The sequence below is a fragment of the Galeopterus variegatus genome, unplaced genomic scaffold, assembly GCF_000696425.1.
Source record: "Galeopterus variegatus unplaced genomic scaffold, G_variegatus-3.0.2 Scaffold4388, whole genome shotgun sequence".
NCBI classification, from domain to species: Eukaryota; Metazoa; Chordata; class Mammalia; order Dermoptera; family Cynocephalidae; genus Galeopterus; species Galeopterus variegatus.
The window spans coordinates 12965-32745 of NW_007730499.1; the positions used below are offsets into that span (position 1 = coordinate 12965).

The 19781-nt window shown below is 52.6% G+C and overlaps 1 protein-coding gene across 1 annotated transcript in view; it reads right to left on the reverse strand.

Moving 5' to 3' along the window:
• LOC103602968 (glycerophosphodiester phosphodiesterase domain-containing protein 5-like) overlaps window positions 1–19781 on the reverse strand; it is a gene marked incomplete at its 3' end in the record, with an annotated part of 73925 nt that overhangs the window by 12957 nt on the left and 41187 nt on the right. The window contains exon 3 of the mRNA XM_008587425.1: window positions 12950–13125. Within this exon, the coding sequence (XP_008585647.1) occupies window positions 12950–13066 (117 nt within the window). The remainder of the gene's footprint in view (window positions 1–12949; window positions 13126–19781) is intronic.

A 19781-nucleotide genomic window follows, 5' to 3' on the forward strand; every position in this document is an offset into this window, starting at 1 on the left:
GGTTCTGAGAGGGGCCTGGGTGAGGGGTGAGCTTCAGCCTGGGACGGGTCCTGTCCCTGGCAAGCAGCCTGGAAGTCGAGAGGGTAGAGAACCTGCCCCAGGTGCTGGGAAGACGTCCTGTGGCAAGGTGTGAGGAAGGACCCAGGGACAACGCTGACAGGAGGCTGGGAAGACTGCAGTGTCAGGAGAGCCCACAGCCAGGGCTCCTGTGCACCGAGGGTCACTGCTCTCGCTTGGCCAGATCTTGCTGCAGGGCAGGAAAGAATGAGGAGCTGCACCTTCTGCCCCAGGAACCAGCCAGGGTGACAAGATTAGAGCCGGCAGGTGGGTGAGGCACCAAGCATGGCAGGGATGGAGGTAGAACCTAAGCAACAAGGAACTAGGAACCCCATTATCAGAATGGGAGCATGAACTGGAGTTGGGGGTCCTAGGATTAAAGTTCTGGGAGCTGGAAGTCCAAGGCCATGGGCCACAGGGAGCCTGCAGATGGGGATGAAGAGCCCCAGCTGCAGTGAGGAGGTGCACAGTGGGGGTCACTCTGAACAACTGGAGGAAGGAGGAAAAAACTGAAGGGCAGAGGATGGGAGAAAGGGGGAGGGGGCAGCAAGCAACTGTTGGCAGGAAGAGGCCAGTGGAGCAGCTCAGCTGATAAAGAGGCTCCAAGTGGCACTAATGGTCCTCGTCAGGGCGCATTACAGAAGAGAAAGGCCTGAGCACTCCCCCATTAACAAGCCCATCTGGCCCTGCTCCCAGGAACAGTGGAGCTGCCTATGAGGCCACGGCCACACTGCAAGGCCCTCTCTCATCTCTGTCTGCGCAATACCAGCCGTTGATTATTTAGGGTATTTATACCCATCACACTGAGGATCGGAGAAGGGTCCCCGCACATGGATTTACACAAAGGCTCAACATGGGCGAGTTGGAGGTAAGTCAGAGAGGTCACTGAGTAGGGGAGGAATGAGGATGGGATTGAACCCAGGTGTCCTGACCGGAGGCAGTCCTCTGCAGTCCTCGGGAGCCAGCCCTGAGCAGCTCCCCGCAAACCCCGCCCTTTCCCTCTGGGATTCAGTATGGCGACCCCAGGCCCAGCTTGGCCCCCTTGGATTCCTCTCTTCTCTTTCTCTGGGGTCCGCCCCAGGCCAAACCTCTTGCTCCTTTAGAAAGCCTTTCCAGCCCTCCAGCCCCCAAAGACCTCCCTTCCCTGACCATCCTGCATAGACTCTTGGTACCCACTAACACGACCCTCAATCACATTCTATGGGGTGGAGATGGGAAGAGCACGGGTTCTGAAGACCTGGCTCTGCCGCTGGGGCAGCTTGTTTAGCCCCTCTGAGCCTTGATCTCCTCCCACAAGTGGGAATTATAACCCCTACCTCGGAGGGATGCTGTTGATGAGCTGATGCACTTCAAGTGGCACAGAGTAGGTGCATAATAAGGGACAGTTCACTGGGTTGTGGATTCCTCTAGAGCAGGGATGGCCTAAGATAGTTCTGTGTACCCTGCATCTGAGGCACAAGGTCGTGCTCAGATATGGTGTGAGGAGCAGAAGAAGGTATGAACGTGAGACTGTGGGACACAGGACGCTCATGGCCACCAGTGGATAGGGCCATTGTCCAAGTCCTGGACTTGTTCTCAGGGAGCAGGACAAAGGCTGAGCAGGCTGGGGCTGAGGCTTAGGGAGTAGCACCTCCTGGGGTCGGGCAGTTCCTGAGGTCTCCCAGGCCACAGCAGGCCCCAGGAGGGGTACACTGGAGGCTGCCTGCATGAGGGGCCAGAGAGAAAGACAGAAGCTGGGGCAGATGGCCCCTTGCTATGGACAGGATAGGTTGCTCCATCCCTGCTCCCAGGGACGAAGGCTGAGGTCAGGGCAGCTCTGATGGAAAATCCCAGAGGCCATGGCATTCAGCCCCACAAACTCTGCTCCATCTCCTTCCCATTCTTGCCCTAAGGCAAGATGAGACCCTCCACTGCAATCTTGGCAACAGTGGGCCAATTTCCCTGAAGGCCGCTGCTCCTCCTCAGCGTCTCCTCACTCCTCCCTGTCTCTGTCCTGTCCGTCTTATCCCAGAGACTCTGCATTCAGAGAAAGACGTGTGGAAAGAGCTTATTAGCAGCTAGGGCTCATATGGCCACAGAGCACGACTGCAGCTGCAAACCCCAACCCTACCCAGGAAGCGTGGGCACAGCCGCTGGGGTAGCACAGCCCTGTTGCTGTCGTCTGCCACTCACTACAAGCCCCTGCCTGCCCCTGACTGTGGCCCCAGGCCAGGATGCCTCTCCCACTACTGGGGACCCTGTAGAGTACGGAGCACCTCCCCCAGGTCCCTAAAGAGAATGTGGAATGTGAACTCTGCCATCTGGGCAATGCCTGAGCAGGAGCTGCCAGCTCCACCCTGGCAATATCACAGACTTTCCGAAGCACAGACCTCTCAGAGCCGGAGCTGTCTTGCTCAATTCCCATTCCCAGCCTCTGCAGCCTCCAGGACAGAAGCTCATCCTGCTTCTGCTCCAGTAGCTCCAGAGATGGGAGTCCTCCCTCTGGACGCTGCCTGGTCCTCCTCTAGACTGAAAGTTCTTCCATCTAAGACCTCCCTAATAGGGGAGGCTATGTTTGGAAGGCTAGCAACACTGGGTTCGAATACCAGACTGACCACCACTGAGTGACCCTGGGGAAGACATCTCTTCTCTGGGCCCCAGCTTCCTGCTCTGTAACTTGGGGGTAGCACTACTGACATCACCAAGACCTGACACACAAAGCATCTGGTGATGGCCAGGCAGTAGGAGTTGGTTTCCCTTCCCTTCCCCTCCTGAGGGGGGTGGAAATTGCCTCCTTGAATGCTACCCTGCAGCCAGCTCTCTGATACCATACAGAACAAGTCCAGCCAAAAGAGCAAGAAATACTGGGGTCAAACGGCCAGGGAGTGGGGGAATATAATACAGAGCTGAATTTTAATCCCAGCCCTGCTACCCCTGGCCGTGTGGCTGACGGCCAGTCCCTTGGGACCTAAACCTCAGCTTCCTCCTCTGTTCACAGGGATGACATCACCACCACCTCACAGGAGGGCTGCCAGGCCCCAACGCAATTACAGATGTAAGCTTAAGTCGCAAAACCCACGACCGTTCCTATAATTATCATTTTGCATCTGACAGCCCTTTAATTATGCGAAGGCAGTGATCAAGTCTTTCCCCTCCCCTGATCTACACCAAAATTCTCTGGCTGCTAAGGACAGCCAGCCTGATCACCTGCCTCCAATCCAGGTTGGGTGCCATGGTCATCCAGATGCAGAGATTGGGCCTGGCTCTGCAGGCTGCAGTCCCAGGAGCCAACACGGATGGAGGGACATGGCCCTGAAACAGCAGCCGCCCCATCCCACCTCCCAGGCTGCATCACAGGCTGTGGAGGACAGAGCCCTACTTGAGTTCTTCCCAGCTGGGGGTTGGGGAGCTCATAAGAGCCCTTTCCTTGCTCCATCTCATCCTCTCACAGCTCTGCAAGTAGGCAGTACTGTCTAAGGAAACTGAGGCTCAGAGAGGCGAAGTGACTTGCCCGAGGTCACAAAGGGCAAACATAGTGATGAAGCCAGAATTCACACCCAGGTCTGGGACCCTTCAGTATTCCCAAATGTCTCAAAGTTACAAGGAGCGGGACATATTATTATCCTTGTCTGGTCAAAAGGAAAACAGGCTCAGAGAGGCAGGGCCTTGCCCAAGGGTCACACTGAGAGTCACAGGCAGTGCCTAGGTGGGAACCCTGGAATTTCTGAATTCAGTGAGATCTCAGAGATCATCTTGCCTCATTCTCTAAAGGTCCAGTCAAGAAAGGGAGAAACTGAGATCCAAAGAAAAATGGCCTGGAAACATGGTCACAGGTTTAAGACATTAGTAAATTAATGCAGAAATGATGGAGAATTCAACAGATAGTGCTGTGACATCCATTTGGTAAAACATACAATTAGACCCCTACCTAGCGTACCATAACAAACTAAATTCCAGTGTCTCCCCTCCACACCCCCACCACCATTCTCTTCCTGTTATTCTGCACACATGTGCTGAGTCCTTCTCCAGCCAGCCCTGGATACTTGGAGATAGATCAGGCCACTCTGAGCCATCCTGAGCTATGACTGAGCAGCAAACAGGCAAGTCCAATCCTGGGAATGAGTGTGGTGAGTGGGGCACACATGGGCTGCTTAGGAGCACATCCTAAGAGCGCAGAGGCCAGATCCTTAATGCTACCAGTTATGGGAGGAGGAGTGGTCTGGAGGGCTTCCTGGAGGAGAGGATGCTTGCAACACAGCTGGCAGGAAAGGGCTTGCTGGGAGGAAGGCTAGGGAGCCTCAATCCAGGCAGAGGGAGGGAGCGGAAGGTACAAAGGCACAGAGTGAGGCAGGTTTTGTTTTGGGGAACTGGCTTCTTTTCTTATAGGCTCATAAAAGTTTTCTCTATGGAACAGTATTAACCTTCACACATACTGTATATTTTCTCCTTATTTTACCATTTGACTTAATTTTGTTTATCATGCTTTTTGTACAAAAATTAAAATTTTTCTGTGTTCAAATCTATCCCTCTTTTCCTTTATATGTTTTGCCTTTGGTATTGTGTTTAAGGAAGGTGGCTCCAGATTGTAAATTTAAGTCATATTTTATACCGGTGATTTCTCGGCTTCATTGTTTACATTTAAATCTGTAATCTGCCTGTCTCTCTAGGTCCATCTATCTGTAGCACCATGAGGATGTCATGTGTATGGAGAGAGGTTGCAAAGCCTCATCTCTAAAGCATGAAGACTAAATTTCTTTTCTTTACATCTTTCCAAGTTGTTTGAATTTTCTCAACAAATGTATGCTTTCTAAATAGAAAAAAAAGTTTAAAAATAGAAAACGCACATTGGAATCCATCTGGAATTTATTTTGGTGTGAGGTAAGAGGCAGAAATCTAATTTTACTTTCACCAAATGGATGCTTCAGCTGTCCCTATACCATTTGTGATATTTGCAATAATTTCTACGAGTTTACCACACAGTAAATTCTCAGATGTTTGTGGATTTGTTTATAGGTTTTCCAGTCTGTCTGGAGGCAGCCCTTGTCCCATGTGCTGGCTCTGCCTGGCAAGGCTCCTTCCTGCTCAGCTGAGCCCTGCCCCCAGCACCTCTCCTGTGGTCTCAGCGCCTACCTGTGCCCTCAGCAACACATGGCCCTGCAGAGACTGGGAAGGAGAGATTGAGGGATGCCTACCCACTGGCTCTGCCCACCTGCAGGCACCCGCTCCTCCAACCTCAGCCTGTTCCACCTTGTCCAGTTCCATATGGAGGGATTGATGCACAGGAAAAGCCTGGGAAATGTAAGCTGCGAAGGGTGTGGGAGCTCCCAGAAGGGACAGGTGGGCAGGCCCTGCAGGATTACCCTGGCCCTGACCCCGGAGATTTGGGGGAGGGGGTGGCCAGGGAGGTTTGAGATGTAGCGCAGCATTAGGGCCGCTGGGAAATGTAAGCTGCGAAGGGTGTGGGAGCTCCCAGAAGGGACAGGTGGGCAGGCCCTGGCAGGATTACCCTGGCCCTGACCCCGGAGATTTGGGGGAGGGGGTGGCCAGGGAGGTTTGAGATGTAGCGCAGCATTAGGGCCAAGCAGGGAAAGGGATTAGAATCCCAACCCCCAGCCAGCTCCTGACAGCCTAAGAGGCTGGATTTATTTCTCAGGGCTACAGAGAGCTGGGCAATTAGGCCCCTGTCTGCCCTTGCTTCTGCTGGGGTGCACTCAGAGCGGTTCATTAGACAGGAGAATGGAATCAGGCTCAGTCTGGAGCTCCCTGTCTCTTCCCGCCCATCCCTTGGGATGACATCCTGGGAGACATGAATGGAAAAGCTGGGGGGGCCCTTAAGAAGGACCATCCCAGAGTCCTTTAGAGGGCCCTGCCAGGTCACAGGGGGGTGGCTGAAGCCTCCTGCTGATTCCCCCACCTCTTGCCCCATCCACACTCCCTAACCAGATGCTCAGGGCATTCACAGACTGTCATCAACAAGAGCTTAGCTGCTTCCCCTATAGTATGACATGGCCATGCCAGCTGCCCTCAGTGCCATTCTGAGAGGAGAAGGGTGAGGTGCAGGGGTTCCTGAAGGCGAGAGACAGCACGGCTTTATCACAGTAGTAAATCCTCAGCTCTCTGGGCTGCAAAAAATCAGGGTTCCACCGGCCCCTCTTCTCTCTCTCTCTCTCTCTCGGATGTAATATCATCTCCTATTTTCTTATCCTCATAGCAACCCTGCAAGAGATATCATCATCCCCATTTTAGAAGTGGGAAAAATAAAGCTCAGAGGGCTTCTCTCTCATTCCTGCTGGGTCTCTTTCACTCAAAGCACAAGAGAAGAGAACACCATCACTTTGAAAGTTTGTAGGGAGGACACATTTTATCCTCAAGGTTGGAATAATGGTCTTTTCTTGTATAGGACGGGAGGCACACTTGTATCTATTATCTAATTGGACACCCGGGACATGAATTTGTACTTCATTTTAACCCACAAGCAAGCTGAGGTCCAGAGAGGATCTAGGTCTTGCCTAAGGTCATATACTCAGTCACTGGCAGAGACAGAGCAAAGGTCACACTGCAGTTCCTTTGGCCAGGAATGCCCAGTTGCATCTCACTGAATCCAATCACACCCTGGAGCCAGCTGCTTCGTCCAGGAAGCCTGCCCCGATTCCTAAGTGGGATCCATTCTTCCTCACCCCACATTCCTGATACAAACCCACATGGTTGGTAGGACAGGAAGGTGGGGAACCATCCAGGAAACTCACCTCCACCTCCTTCTTGCCCACTGGCAGAGCCCAAGCCCAGCTCCAAGGGTGGCATGGGAGGTCCCACCAGACGAGTCAGTACCCTCCCCTGCCAACCACCGCCAGGGGCACAGGAGCCAGTGCCAAGAATGCAGCACGCACTTGTCCACACACGTATGTCTGCCTTCTCCGGACGACCCAACACCCGTGAGTGCACCAGGGGTCCTGCCTCCCCACGGCAGCGAGCTAGACAGCAGGCACATTCCCTAACCGGCTTCCTCACTCACTGTTCAATTCATCTGCTCAATCACCCTCCAGTCATTCACTCAGCAAACTGGCAAACTCGGCCCAAGGACCTCTTCTGAGCCAGACCCTGCCTCAAAACACTGAAGAGTCTAGCAGGAGACACAGAAAATCACAATCCACATGGCCAGCACAGGCCCACGGTGCTGTGGGAGCCCAGGAGAGAGAGGGAAGGAGGAAGAGAGGGAGGCATGGAGAAATGAAAACGAAAGGAGAGCCGACTTTTTTCCGGTGGGGGTAGGGAGGTGGGGTGGGGGGCATTTGCAATGAATCTTAATAGGCAGAGAGAAGAAAGAAGGGCATTCCAGGCAGAGGACATGGCAGGAACAAAGGCATGGTGCTATGAAGATGGAGAGGCTATCCTGGGAATGGGGAGAAGCTCGGCATGGCCAGTGTGGCAGCAAAGAGGCAAAAGAGGTGGGGACAGATGTCCCTACAGTAGGTGTCTTCCTGCCATGGCAGGAGGAGGCTCCCATCATATCCCATCATAGGAGGTAGGCATCTGGGGTCGGGGAGGTTTATTCTGTCTGGTCCACCCACCCCTACTAGGCTGTTCCTGGACTGTACCAAGACCCTCTCCTTTCACCCACTCCTGGGGCACAGCATGGTTTCCCGTCTCCAGGAGTGGCATCCGTCCACCCAGGTGGGAAATCATGGTTTGATGGGATTCGTCAAAGACTCCTCTCCCTCAATCTCCACCCACCGCCAATTTGTTGATTATACTTTCTAGGTGTCTCTGGAATCCCTCCCTTGCCTGTATCCCTGCATACCCCTCTGCCAGGTTGAGGCCTCAGCCTTTCTCACCTGGTTCCCTGGTCCTCTCCACTCCAGCCCCTCAGAGCATCCTCCCCAATTTACCCACACTGGTCCTCGCACAGCCTGAGTCTGACTCGGGGCTGCCATGCCCAGGATGAAGCACAGGCTCCTCAGCACAGCCTCAAGGCTCGGGTCCACCTGGCAACACCCTCTCCCCTCCTCACACCCTAGCCACACTGGGGCTGAATTACTTCCAGTTCCCAAACACAAGATGCTCTCTGTACACACAGATCCCCCTGCCCTGAACACCTCCCCACTCTGGTGAGATGACACTAACTCACTGACACCAGCTCAGGCAAACTTTCCTGCCCTCGGGTTTCCCTGGGCTTCTGCAATGATCATCGTGGGTGATCTGGGTATGTCAGTTCCAGTTGGCTTCCCCAGCAGCCTGGGAACCCTTTAAGGGAGGGGGAACCAGTTCTGATACATCTGTGACCCCAGGGCCCAGAGCAGGTATCAGGACAGGTTTGTTAACCAAACAAGTAACCAGTGCATCCCTGCGTGGAGCGGGAGAGGGCATAGGCCTGGGGGGGTGAGAGGGGGCAGTGTGAGCTGTGCCTTCAGCCCCTTGGCTTGAATAAACCACTCACTCTTCCTGGAGCCCCATCTGTATGATGGAGGGGACCAATTAAGATTGTAACAGCCCTCAAAAGGCCAAGGAAATATGAAGAGAGTTGACCATTCACAGTGTCTCCTTCAGTTTCTGGCTGGGAAGTTCCACCAGGCATCTGACCTACATCCCTCTGGCCACAGAGAAGCTGGGCTGCCTCCCACAGACACACAGTCTTCAGGGGGCCTGTGGGGACAGCCTGAGAACTGTCTTCTGTCCTACCAAGTCCTTAATTGGCAGTATTAGAGTAATGAGTCACAGACAACAGCCAATTAATTATCCCCGGTTATAAAAAGCTGTGCTTCCCTCCCTTGCTGCTGAGCGAGGCGGGCCTCCTGCTGCCAGGCGCTTCCGCTCCTCAGCGCTGGAGCTGCAGAATAGGTCAGCCCACCTCTCTGGTCCTTACTTTCCTGTTTCCTTACTTGCCAAGCGTCTGAACTGGGGGGAGGAGCAGCGTGAGCAAAGGCTTGGAGGAGTTGGGAACGTCAGGCTGGTGCGCTGGAGCTGCAGAATAGGTCAGCCCACCTCTCTGGTCCTTACTTTCCTGTTTCCTTACTCGCCAAGCGTCGGAACTGGGGGGAGGAGCAGCGTGAGCAAAGGCTTGGAGGAGTTGGGAACGTCAGGCTGGTGGGGCAGGAAGGAGACCAGCTTGGATGGAGAGGAGGGGGCGCTCCCAAGCTCTCGACCCACTCTCGTCACTCCCCAGGATCCACTTCAGTGCTGCGGGGCTGGGGCTGGATCCTAAAGAGGGACACACTGAGGGTTCCTAGCCTGGCATTCGAGGACACTCCCTATCTTGTCCCAAACGCTCTTTCTCAACACCCATCCTTGTTCTTTCCCCCAACCTCTATCTCCCTGAGCCTCTTGCTGCAAATCTCAATGCCCCATGTGATGGCTCTAAGCTTTGATTTCTCCATCCGTAAAATGGGCATGCAATTAAACATGCCCCATGGGGGTTTTACAACAATGAATGGGGTGATGCATGTAAACAAGAAGGACTTGAACCCAGGCTTACCTGAGTCAAAGATGGGGGGAGAGTCCCCACAGGAAGAGGGGAAAGTGGGAATGAAGCGAGGCACCAGGCCCATGGTGGACCCTGCTTCCCCTTGCAGAGGCCTCTCCACCTGCCCCTAAGCCCAGGCAGCTCTCCTCTCCCCTCCAGCACTCCCAGAGCTCACACGAGGGCCTCTATTTGTTCACCGAAATTTATGGAGCCCTTACTCTGCACTGGCTCTGTCTTTGAGACACCAGATTGCTGTTCCCTTCACTGTACCAGGCCAGGGAGCCCAGCTTCCACCCCTCCCCACATCCTCCCAACCCCGGAATAGGGAGAGAAAGGAGGAGAGAGGAGGGAGGAAAGAAAGGATGGGGCAGGGGTTCTGAGCTCAGGAAGTGGGAGGAGAAAGGTGCGGGGGTGGGGCTAGTGACAGGCTGGAGGAGCAAGGGATGCTCATCCTCAGCTGTGACTTTTGGGGTCGCTTGAGCTGAGCCCGCCCCTTTCTGCAGAGCTGCTGCAAAGCTCTCTCCCCTCTCCCCCTCAACCTGGCTTGTGGTCTCCTGCTGCCCCCCCCCACCCCCAGCCTTGGCTCCATACCTGGATACCTGGAGTCCCAGACCCTGGTGTCTGCAGAGTCTGTACCACACTGGCTCCCAGTCAGCTCAAAACCAGTCTCGGCCCACTTCCTCCATCTGGGGCCTCTGATGGCCACAGCCGAGACCCATCACTTCCTGACTCCACAGCCTTGACCAGCTAGCCCAGGACCCTTCAAGGGGCAGGAGATGCCCTGTGGGATATACCTTCTGCCAGCATCTGCCCAATGGCCAAAGGCTCTCTGCTTGGGAGCTCAGCTATCCTTCTCCCCACAACCTTGTCTGTCTTCCCACCATCTACAGCACTCAGGGCCAGATCCAGGCTCTGCCCTTCACAGGCTGTGCACCCATGTCCCAGTCACTCACATCCCTGGCTTCTGTTTGCCCGTCTGTAGCTCACACGCTTGTTGGGAGGAACGTGTGGGCGTGTGTCAGCACTCAGAACAGCGCCGGCTCGCAGAATGCACGGGGTGCTGCCTACGGTGGAGCTCCTGCCTTTCTAGACACAGGAAGGCCAGGGTCAGGGAGGCCTTCCGCCTGCCCCCAGCCCCTGGGGAGAACAGAGCATGGAGCAAAGCAGAGTGGCCACAGAATGCTGAAGTCAGACTTCCAGTCAAGATGGTGGAATAGATGGTCCCCAGCATCACTCCCTCCCACAAATCAACCAATTTACAACTATAAAAAAGCAATGGCAGCTACACTGGGGCTGCTAGAGATCAGGGGAAGAGGAGGAGAGACCTACACAGTGCATGTAGGCAGGAGAAGCCATGATGAGAGAAAGAAAAAACTGCTCTGACTGTTTTGAGCCCTGGCCGCATCCAGGCTGGAGCTGCTGAGAGCACAGAGCAGGAGATGGCAAAAGCTGCAGCTGTGCCTTTCAGGTGGAGTTGCTTGGAGGCAGCAGGTGATAAGAGGGCCTTGGTGGCCCCAGGCCAGCAATACCACTAATAGGGTTCCCATGGACCCACATAGGACCAAGGAGCCACTCAGAGGCCAGTGAGTCATCACAAGGCACTGTGGTCCATCCCATGAGAAGTGTTTGCAGCATGGGTGGTGGGGGAGACAGGCCCACCGGGGGAACACTGGGGCATGGCAAGGACAGCTGATCTGTCCCCCAATAAGCCTAAGACCACTCAGAGGAGACTGGTCAAGAATATAGAATTCATGGGGTGCAGTTTGATGAAAAGACTCAGGCCCAGACCAGAGTTTCTACACAACCCAGGTGCACTGGATTTCACTAGACCTGGAAGTACCTATAAAGTCAATCATTAAAACCTGAGCTGCACAAAAAGCCTTCCCCAGGGAATCAGCAGCAAAGCAGCTATTTAGCTAAACCACACACATCAAGTACTGGTCGTCACAGGAAGTTCCCCCATTTTAGAAGTAAGCAAAGGACTTCAAATTAGTTCCAATGCAGAGTTTAAGTGGTAGGAACAGCAAATAATCCAACACAGAACTGAAAGAAAAAACAAAGCACCTCCAACCAGAGGAAAAGTTTGATATTAACTAGTAAAGGTCTCATTTCACCAAAGAACATCTATAACACCTAGAAGGACTGGATGTCCCCTGGGCTACCAAGCCAGAAAGGGGAGAGTGCTGGGGGCCTCAGCAATGCCCCCGACACCTGCAACCAGTCCCAAGGGTGGGGGACGAGGGCCTCGGCCACACCCCCAGACACCCACAGCCAGCCCAGCAGTGACCACCAAGCCACCACAGGAAGTGCCCTGGGTTCCCAAGCTGGGGTGGGGGGGGGCAAGTGCTCTTGCCACACCCCCGACATCTGCACCCACCCTGGCAATGACATAGCTACTGCTGGAAGCCCCCCGGGTCTCCCCTGTGGGAATGAGGGGGGGGTGCCAGAGGCCTCAATCCCACCCCTCCTCCTTCCTCCTTCTTCCATCACATTTCCTTCCCCTTTCCTCCTCCCTCTTTCTCCCAACCGCTCTGCAACAACATCCTAGAATGTAAAAAAATATATTAATAAAATTACATTTTCTTTTAAAAAAAAATCAGGTTGCCAAGATTGCACATGGATGTCACTCAGGCAATACAAACTGGCAAGTTCAGAGGGATGAAAGAGAAGACTCAGGTCTAATAAAAGTCTAAAAATGACAAAATGAAAAAAAAAAAAAAAAGAATGCTGAAGTCACTAAACCGACCCCTCTCCCTCCCAGAGAAAGAAGCTGGGGTTCAGCATCCAGAATGACCTGTCTCAATGGCTAGCCACAGCTGGCACTGTGCTGGCCACTTCACATCCTGCATCCCACATCATTGCCAGTGGTTCCTCCACAACTGCAGGTGTGTCGTCACCTCCACTTCCCAGGTGAGGGAGCTCACGGGCAGCTAGGTACAGGTGGAGGAGGCACCACTGGAGCTTTAGTCCTCTGACTCCAGAGCCCTTGGCCGCACCACTGTGGGGGAATCCTGCTTCCTCATAAGAGGGAAAGGCTGTAACGCATGGTGCTCCAGGGGGCTTCCCGGCAGGCGCCTGGGGTGGAGACACGGGGGGCTCCAGTCTCTGTGGCCTTAGTCAGGCCCCGTCCAGAGATCTGCCAGGAAGCTGAGAACTTCCACTCACCTCAGGGTGATCCTTCCCTCATGGAGCGCCACCCCCCTGCCCAGTCCCCATGCCATCAGAGGAGAGTTCAGCTGTGTCCATGACAGGATGAGCTCCTTCCCTGCCCACCTGGTCAGGTAGACTCAAGAATTACTATGGGCCCATTTTACAGAGAAAGAAACTGAAACCCAGAGGAGTGACTGATCTGTCTGGAACTATAAAGCAGAGAGATGGAGCTCAGGCCCCCTCCCCTAGCACCTCGGGCTTGCTGGGGCTCCCTGGGTCCCTTTGACCTGTCCCAGGGTGGCTCACCGGCGTGGTGTCATCGTGGGAGCGCTGGTAGCGCTTCCAGCGGCAGCCGTAGATGCCCGTGAGGCAGGAGAGGCACAGCTGTGGCTCATAGTACTGCAGGGGCTGGTGCTTCACCATGCTCGTGCCCGCCGCGCTGGCGCCCGGCCCTCAGGCGCCCATGGAGGCCCCGGCTGGTCCTGCAGGAGGAAGCACAGGGCTGTGAGGCAGGGAAGAGCGAGGGGTCAGGCCGATACGGTGAAAGTCAGTATAGCCCAGGTCAGGGGGAGCTCTCTCCTCAAAGCCTGGGGGTCAGGGGCCCACCCCTGCAGGTGCCCAGGACCTGTCCTCCCTACTCCTTCCCCTCCAGCCACAGCGAGCTCCCTGCCTTCCTCACGCCGGCCTCGCACGCTGCTGTTTCCCCTGCCTGCTCTGACCTCAGAAACCCCCTCTCCTCAGGTCTCTGCTCAAGTGTCCTCTTCTCAGTGAAACTGCCCAAATCCCCCTCTGCACAAGTGCAGCCCCTTCCTACACTCCCTAAGCTCCCTCCCACATCCTCAGCTCTATATTCTCCTGTTCTTAAATACAGTTTCCTTATTTTGTCTGCCTACCCCACTGCAAGGTAAGTTTTATGAAGGCAAGGATTTTTGTCTCTTTATTCTCTGCTGTATTCCCAGTAACTAGAACAATGCTTAGTCCATAGCCGACTTTCAAAATAAACATTTTAGAATAAATTATCATGAAAGTCAACATGTACTGACACTTCAAACACACCAGGCACTGTGTGCGCACTTTACATTCATTGTTCCAGCTCATCGCCACAACCACCTGAAGTGGCAGGTACTGTCCCAAACCCCTTTGACAGTTGGACACACTGAGGCCGGGGGCAGGGGGAGCAATGCCTGGCCTGCAGTCACACAGCTGGGAGCAGTCGATCTAGGAATCTGCTCCAGTGGCTCCGAAGTGCTCATTCCTTCAGGCACAGGAGCCCTTCACGTGGTGGGGCCTGCGGGAGGCTGGCGTAGCAATAGGAGGTATCTTGAGGGTTGAACTGTCGCTGTCAGGAGCAGCTGTCCCGACCCTGCTTGGCACCAGGAGATAGCTACAGGGGGCTCAGCCTCCTGGGGCCAGGGTTGGTCAAATGTGACCAGGTGGCACTGGCTTGGGGCACCTCACATACCCTGGTGTCAGGCATCATCTGACCCTCGACACCACTGTGAGGTTGTTATTCTTATTATTCTATTTAGCAGATGGGGCTCAGAGCAGAAAAGTTATTTGCCCAAAGCACAGCTGCCCTGAGGTGTCAGGACTCAACCTCTGCTCTGTGAGACTCTGGAAATTCAGTCATATGTTCTATGCCAGGCCCTGTCTTAGGCCCTGGAGACACTGTCAACAGGACAGACACTTGTGAGCCTCTCATGGACTCACAGGACCAGTGAAGGGAACAACCAGCACTGCTCCAAGTGCTTTCCAAGCATTAACACTAACAGCAACCCTAGGAAGTAAGTATTATCGTTAATTTTTTAACTGAGATAAAATTCACATGCCATACCCTTTTAGATTTTTTTTTTTTTTTTTTTTTTTGTGGCTGGCCAGTGCGGGAATCTGAACACTTGACCTTGGTGTTATAACACCACATTTCAACCAACTGAGCTAAGTGGCCAGCCCGAAAATTTACCCTTTTAAAGTATATAACTCAATATTGAGTATACTCATTTTTAGTATATTCACAAAGTTGTACAACCATCATTACTATCTAATTCCAAAACATTTCATCATCCCAACAAAATCCCCCATATCCATTAGCGGTCAATCCCCCACTCACCCTAGCCCCAGCCCTTCAGGCTCTGGCAACCACTAATCTCCTTTCTGTCTCTATGGATTTGCCTACTCTAGAGGTTTCATATAAACACAATCATACAACATGTGGACTTTTGTGTCTTGCTTCTTTCACTTAGCACAATACTTTCAAGGTTCACCCATGTTGTAGCATGTATTGGGACTTCATTCCTTTTTATGGCTGAATAATATCCAATTGCACAGATATATCACACAACTCAGTTTATCCATTCACCAGCTGATGGACATTTGGGTTGTTACCACTTTTTGGTTTTATGAATAATGCTGCTATGAATGAGTTTTTGTGTGAACATATATTTTCCTTTCTCTTGGATATATACTTTGGGGTAGAATTACTGGGTCATATAGTAACTCTTATGTTTAATTTTTTTGAGAAACTGCCAAATTATTTTCCAAAATAAAAAACATTTTATATTTCCAAAGTCTTATTATTATCATCCCCATTTTACAGATGAGAAACTTGAAGCACAGAAAGTATTAGCCATTTACCAAAGGTCACACTGTAGCACCAGAATTCATACCCAGGCAAACTGTAACCCCTGGGCCCACCAAATCCGACCTGTTGCCTATTTTTGTACAGCCCACAAGCTATGAATGGTTTTTACATTTTTAAATTGTTGGGGGAAAAAAATCAAAACAAGAATATCTTGTGACACATGAAAAGTCACATTTCAGTGACCATAAATAGTTTTATTGGACACAGCCACACTTATTCATTTATGTATTGTCTGTGGCTGCTTTAACTATAACTGCACAGTTGAGTAGTTGCCACAGAGACCATATGGCCTGCAGAGCCTAAAATACTTACCGTCTGGGAACGTTTGCAGACTCAAGCAACTACTGGGTGCTAAAGTCTCATGAGCCAGTGTTGTAAGTGCAGTGTATGATGCAGGGAGTAAAGGAAGGCTGTGGGCACTTACCACAGTGCAGGGAGGGTCAGACCATGCTTCCTGGAGGCAGCTCTGAGTCCTGTAAGGTGCACGGGGGCTGTAATAGGGGCAGGCCAGGCTTCAGGCCCACTCACTACTCCCACCTCTGGGCCTCACTCAAGGCCTCTGCCTATCCCCCTTCCCACTCCCCACCAATGCCACCACCAATGCTAACCTCAGCAAAGGGATTACAGCCTCCAGTCTGAAGGGAAAGATGCATTAGGAGCTTGCTGGGAAAACTGAATGACCCAGAGCTTCCTAATTGCTGGGAATTGACTGGTGCAGCCTCTGTCCCAGTGGCTCCCTGGGGAGGCAGTGGAACATGATGCAGCTGCTGGGGGCTCTCTGAGCCAGGTTGAGCCCAATGCCTGGGGGACAGGATGGGGTGATGAGGCTGCTGCACTCAGCTTTACTACACTCCGGAAGATTTAGGGTGCCCACATATGAACTCCCACATTCACAGCCTTCCAGAGGGGGTGAACGGCCAGAGTCCACAGCCAGGGAGCCAGATCTCACCCTATACACCCCCCCAGATTAGGGCGTCTACTGTCACGTCAGTCACCACATCTGTCCCACCTCCCCAGTAAGGGAGGAGGCAGCAGCAGTGCAGAAAGAAGCGTGGATTTCCCTTGTCTCAGCCACTGACTTGCTCTGAGGCTGGGGCCACTCAGGGCTCTTTCTTGAGCCCTGGTTTCTGAATGTGTGAAGGGCGGGGCAGCCTTTGCCTTGACTTCTATAGGAGAACACACAGTTGGGGTTGGAGGGAGGGTACAGCAGGTGGCCATTCTGCGAGCCGGGCCCACACCAGGTTCCCCTGCCTTCATGTTCCTTTCCCACGACTTCCTGGACCCTGGGACTGATTCCCATGTGTCCTCTGCCTGCCCCTCCCCCATCCCCATGACTGAGCATTACCACCCACCCTGGAATGGAAATTCCACTTCCAATCTGGCAAAGAGGGAAGTAGAACTGCGTATGTCACGCCTCAGCCAATCCTGGCTTTTGGAGGCTCCTCCTCCCCAGGTGAGTTTCTCTGCTGTTCAAAACCACAGAGGCTTCTTTGGGAGGCAAACCTCTTCTTTTTCCTCTGTGTGTCCTCCTGGCTGGGGCCATCTTGTTCACTCCCGTGGCTTCAGTTACTAGGTGCTGCCAAGGCCACCCAATCCCTGCCTCTCAAGATAGCCAGCGGCTCTTGGCTATTTCCAGGGGGTGTCACCCAGGCCCTGCAGACCTAGCTTTGCCACCTTGACCTCCTCACCACCCCTGACCTGCTTCTAACACCCCTCAAGGTCCTTTTCTCACATCCCCTCGGCCACTTCCTTGGTTCAGGTCTCATCTCCACCTGCGGCCAGACTGAACTTTCTAACAGGCAAATGAGCAGGATCCAGCCCCTCCTGCTCCTCCCACCTCATCTCCAGAACTGGCTGTTCCTTCACCCGGTAAACACCTCCTGATCCTTCGAGTCTTAGCTCAGATGTTACCTGCTCCAGGGACCCTCCCTGAGCACGAGGTTTGCTTAGAGGTTTCCCCAGCCTCCCACAGCCCTGCATGACCCTCACTCTTACCTGAGCATATACTGTGTAAGCACTGTTTTGACATTCCCATCCTCCCCATGGGACAGCCTGAGTTATCCCCATGTCCCCAGTGACCAGCACAGGGCAGCAAGAGGAGGAGGTACTAGGGGCTTCCAGACTATTCTCCAGAGAAAGGCCCAGAAGTTCAGTTAAGAGAGATGTGCTGCTCAGACACTGGGCAGTTGGGACAAGCTCTCGGAGATCAGGCCAGACTCTCCCTCCCCTCCTCCAACAGCCCATCACCACCCCTCCCCTTCCTGCCAGGACTAATGGCATTACTTAGGATCAATCGATTTTTCCAAACCACCTCCCAGGGCTGCTGATACCAGCCAAGTTCCCAAGAAATCCCCTGCCAAGAGCCCCTGCTGGCTCTGGGACAAGAGAAAGCTCTCACCTCTGAACCTGATGTCCAAAGCCCCTCCCCAGCCCGAAGGCCTGTTTTCTGTCTGAGTTCCTGGCCTCTGCCCTGAACTGCTACAGCCTCCTGTTTGCACAGGAAAAGGCCTTCCAAGAGTCTGTGCCTGTGATGGAGTGAATGCCTGCCATGGAGCTAGGGCAGGATGTTGGGGATGGGCCCGCACTCCCAGGGTCCTCTTCATCCTGACATCCTGGAACGCTCCTCCTCCTTCTCCCTGCCATGGTCGCTAGGCTGCCGGCCCGTCCTGCCCCCAAGACTGCACTGTTTCGGGCCCCCTGCCGCTCTCTTTCCCAAGAGAAGAAACCGACTCAGGACAGGTTTGAGCGCCCAGGTTCCATCCTGGTCTCCCTCAAGACTTGCTATGTGACCTCAGACAGGTCACTAGCTCTCTCTGAGCCTTACTTTACCCATCTGAAAAATGGGGGCTGGATGGGGTAACACGTGATAGTGCCCAAGTGTGCAATAGAAAGGAATAAACCCCCAATACACGCTGCAACATGTATGAATCTTGAAAATATTATGCTAAGTGAAGAAAGATAGTTATAAAAGGCCACATATTACATGATTCCCTTTATAAGAAATGTCCAGAAGAGGCAAATACAGAGAAAGGAAGTAGATTAGTGAATGCTATGCTAAGTGAAGAAAGATAGTTATAAAAGGCCACATATTACATGATTCCCTTTATAAGAAACGTCCAGAAGAGGCAAATACAGAGAAAGGAAGTAGATTAGTGAATGCTAGGAGCTGGGAGGGTTAGGGAGGAAAGGCGAGTGACTGCTAACGGGTATGGAATTTCTTTTTGGAGTAATAAAAATGTTCTGGAACTAGATAGTGGTAATAGTTGTACGGCTCTGTGACTATATTAAAAACCACTGAATTGTGGACTTTAAATGGGTGAATTATATTGTATGTGGGTTTTATCTCAATAAAACTTTTAAAGTGTCCAGGTCTGGAAGTCAATTGAAGATTCTCTGCATCAGTTGTGGAGGTGCCGCAAGGCCAGCAGCAGCTACCTCAGAGGGGACAATGGCCTGGGGATGTTGGCTGTCCTTGGGCCCCCACCGTTCCTACCCAGGGTTAGGTCTCCAGGGCCCTCAGATTCTGAGAACTGCTCTATTCCCTTCCAAGGAACTCTTCTGTTCAAATTAACCTGAATTTTTTCTGTTGTTTGCAACCCAAAATCTTGACTGGTACAAGGGTAGTTGCTGTGTTCCCAGTTCCTAGCACGTTTTAAGCATTCGATAAACATTTTCAAGACATGGCTGGACTAACAAATGCACAGTGTTATTACCACTAGTTACACAGTTACTGTTTGTCGAGCTGCCGCTTCCTTGCTGGGTAGCATGGGCACCGTGGATGGTGTGGGGGATCTGCCAGTGTGTACATGTGCTATCTCCCGATGACAGTCATCCAAAGTAGAGATCAACAGTCTCATTTTACAGATTAAAAATATGGGCCTCAGTGAATGGATAAACAAACTGTGGTACATCCAGACAACAGAATATTATTTGGTGATAAAAAGAAACGAGCTAACAGACCACAAAAGACGTGGAGGGACCTTGAAAGCAGATTGTGAAGTGACAGAAGTCAATCTGAAAAGGCTACATACTGTATGATTCTAACTATATGACATTCTAGAAAAGGGAAAACTATGGAGGCAGTAAAAAGATCAGTGGCTGTCAGGGGCTCAGGGGGAGGGAGGGAGGCAGGGACAAATCGGTGGAGCACGGGAGATTTTTAGGACAGGTTAACTAATCTGTACGACATGGTAATGATGGACACATGTCATTACATGTGTCAAACCCCACCGAATGTGCAACACAGAGAGTGAACCCTAATGTAAACTATGAACTTTCGTTAATAATGTACCAATATTGGTTCATCAATTGTAACAAACAAACCACACTAATATAAGACGTAAAGATCAGGGGAGACTGGGGAGAGGCTAGGGAGAGGGAGAATATGTGGGACCTCTCTGTACTTCCCAATCAATTTTTCTGTAAACCTAAAACTGCTCTAAAAACATAGTCTATTAATTAAATATATGTGTGTGTGTGTACACACACACACACACACAC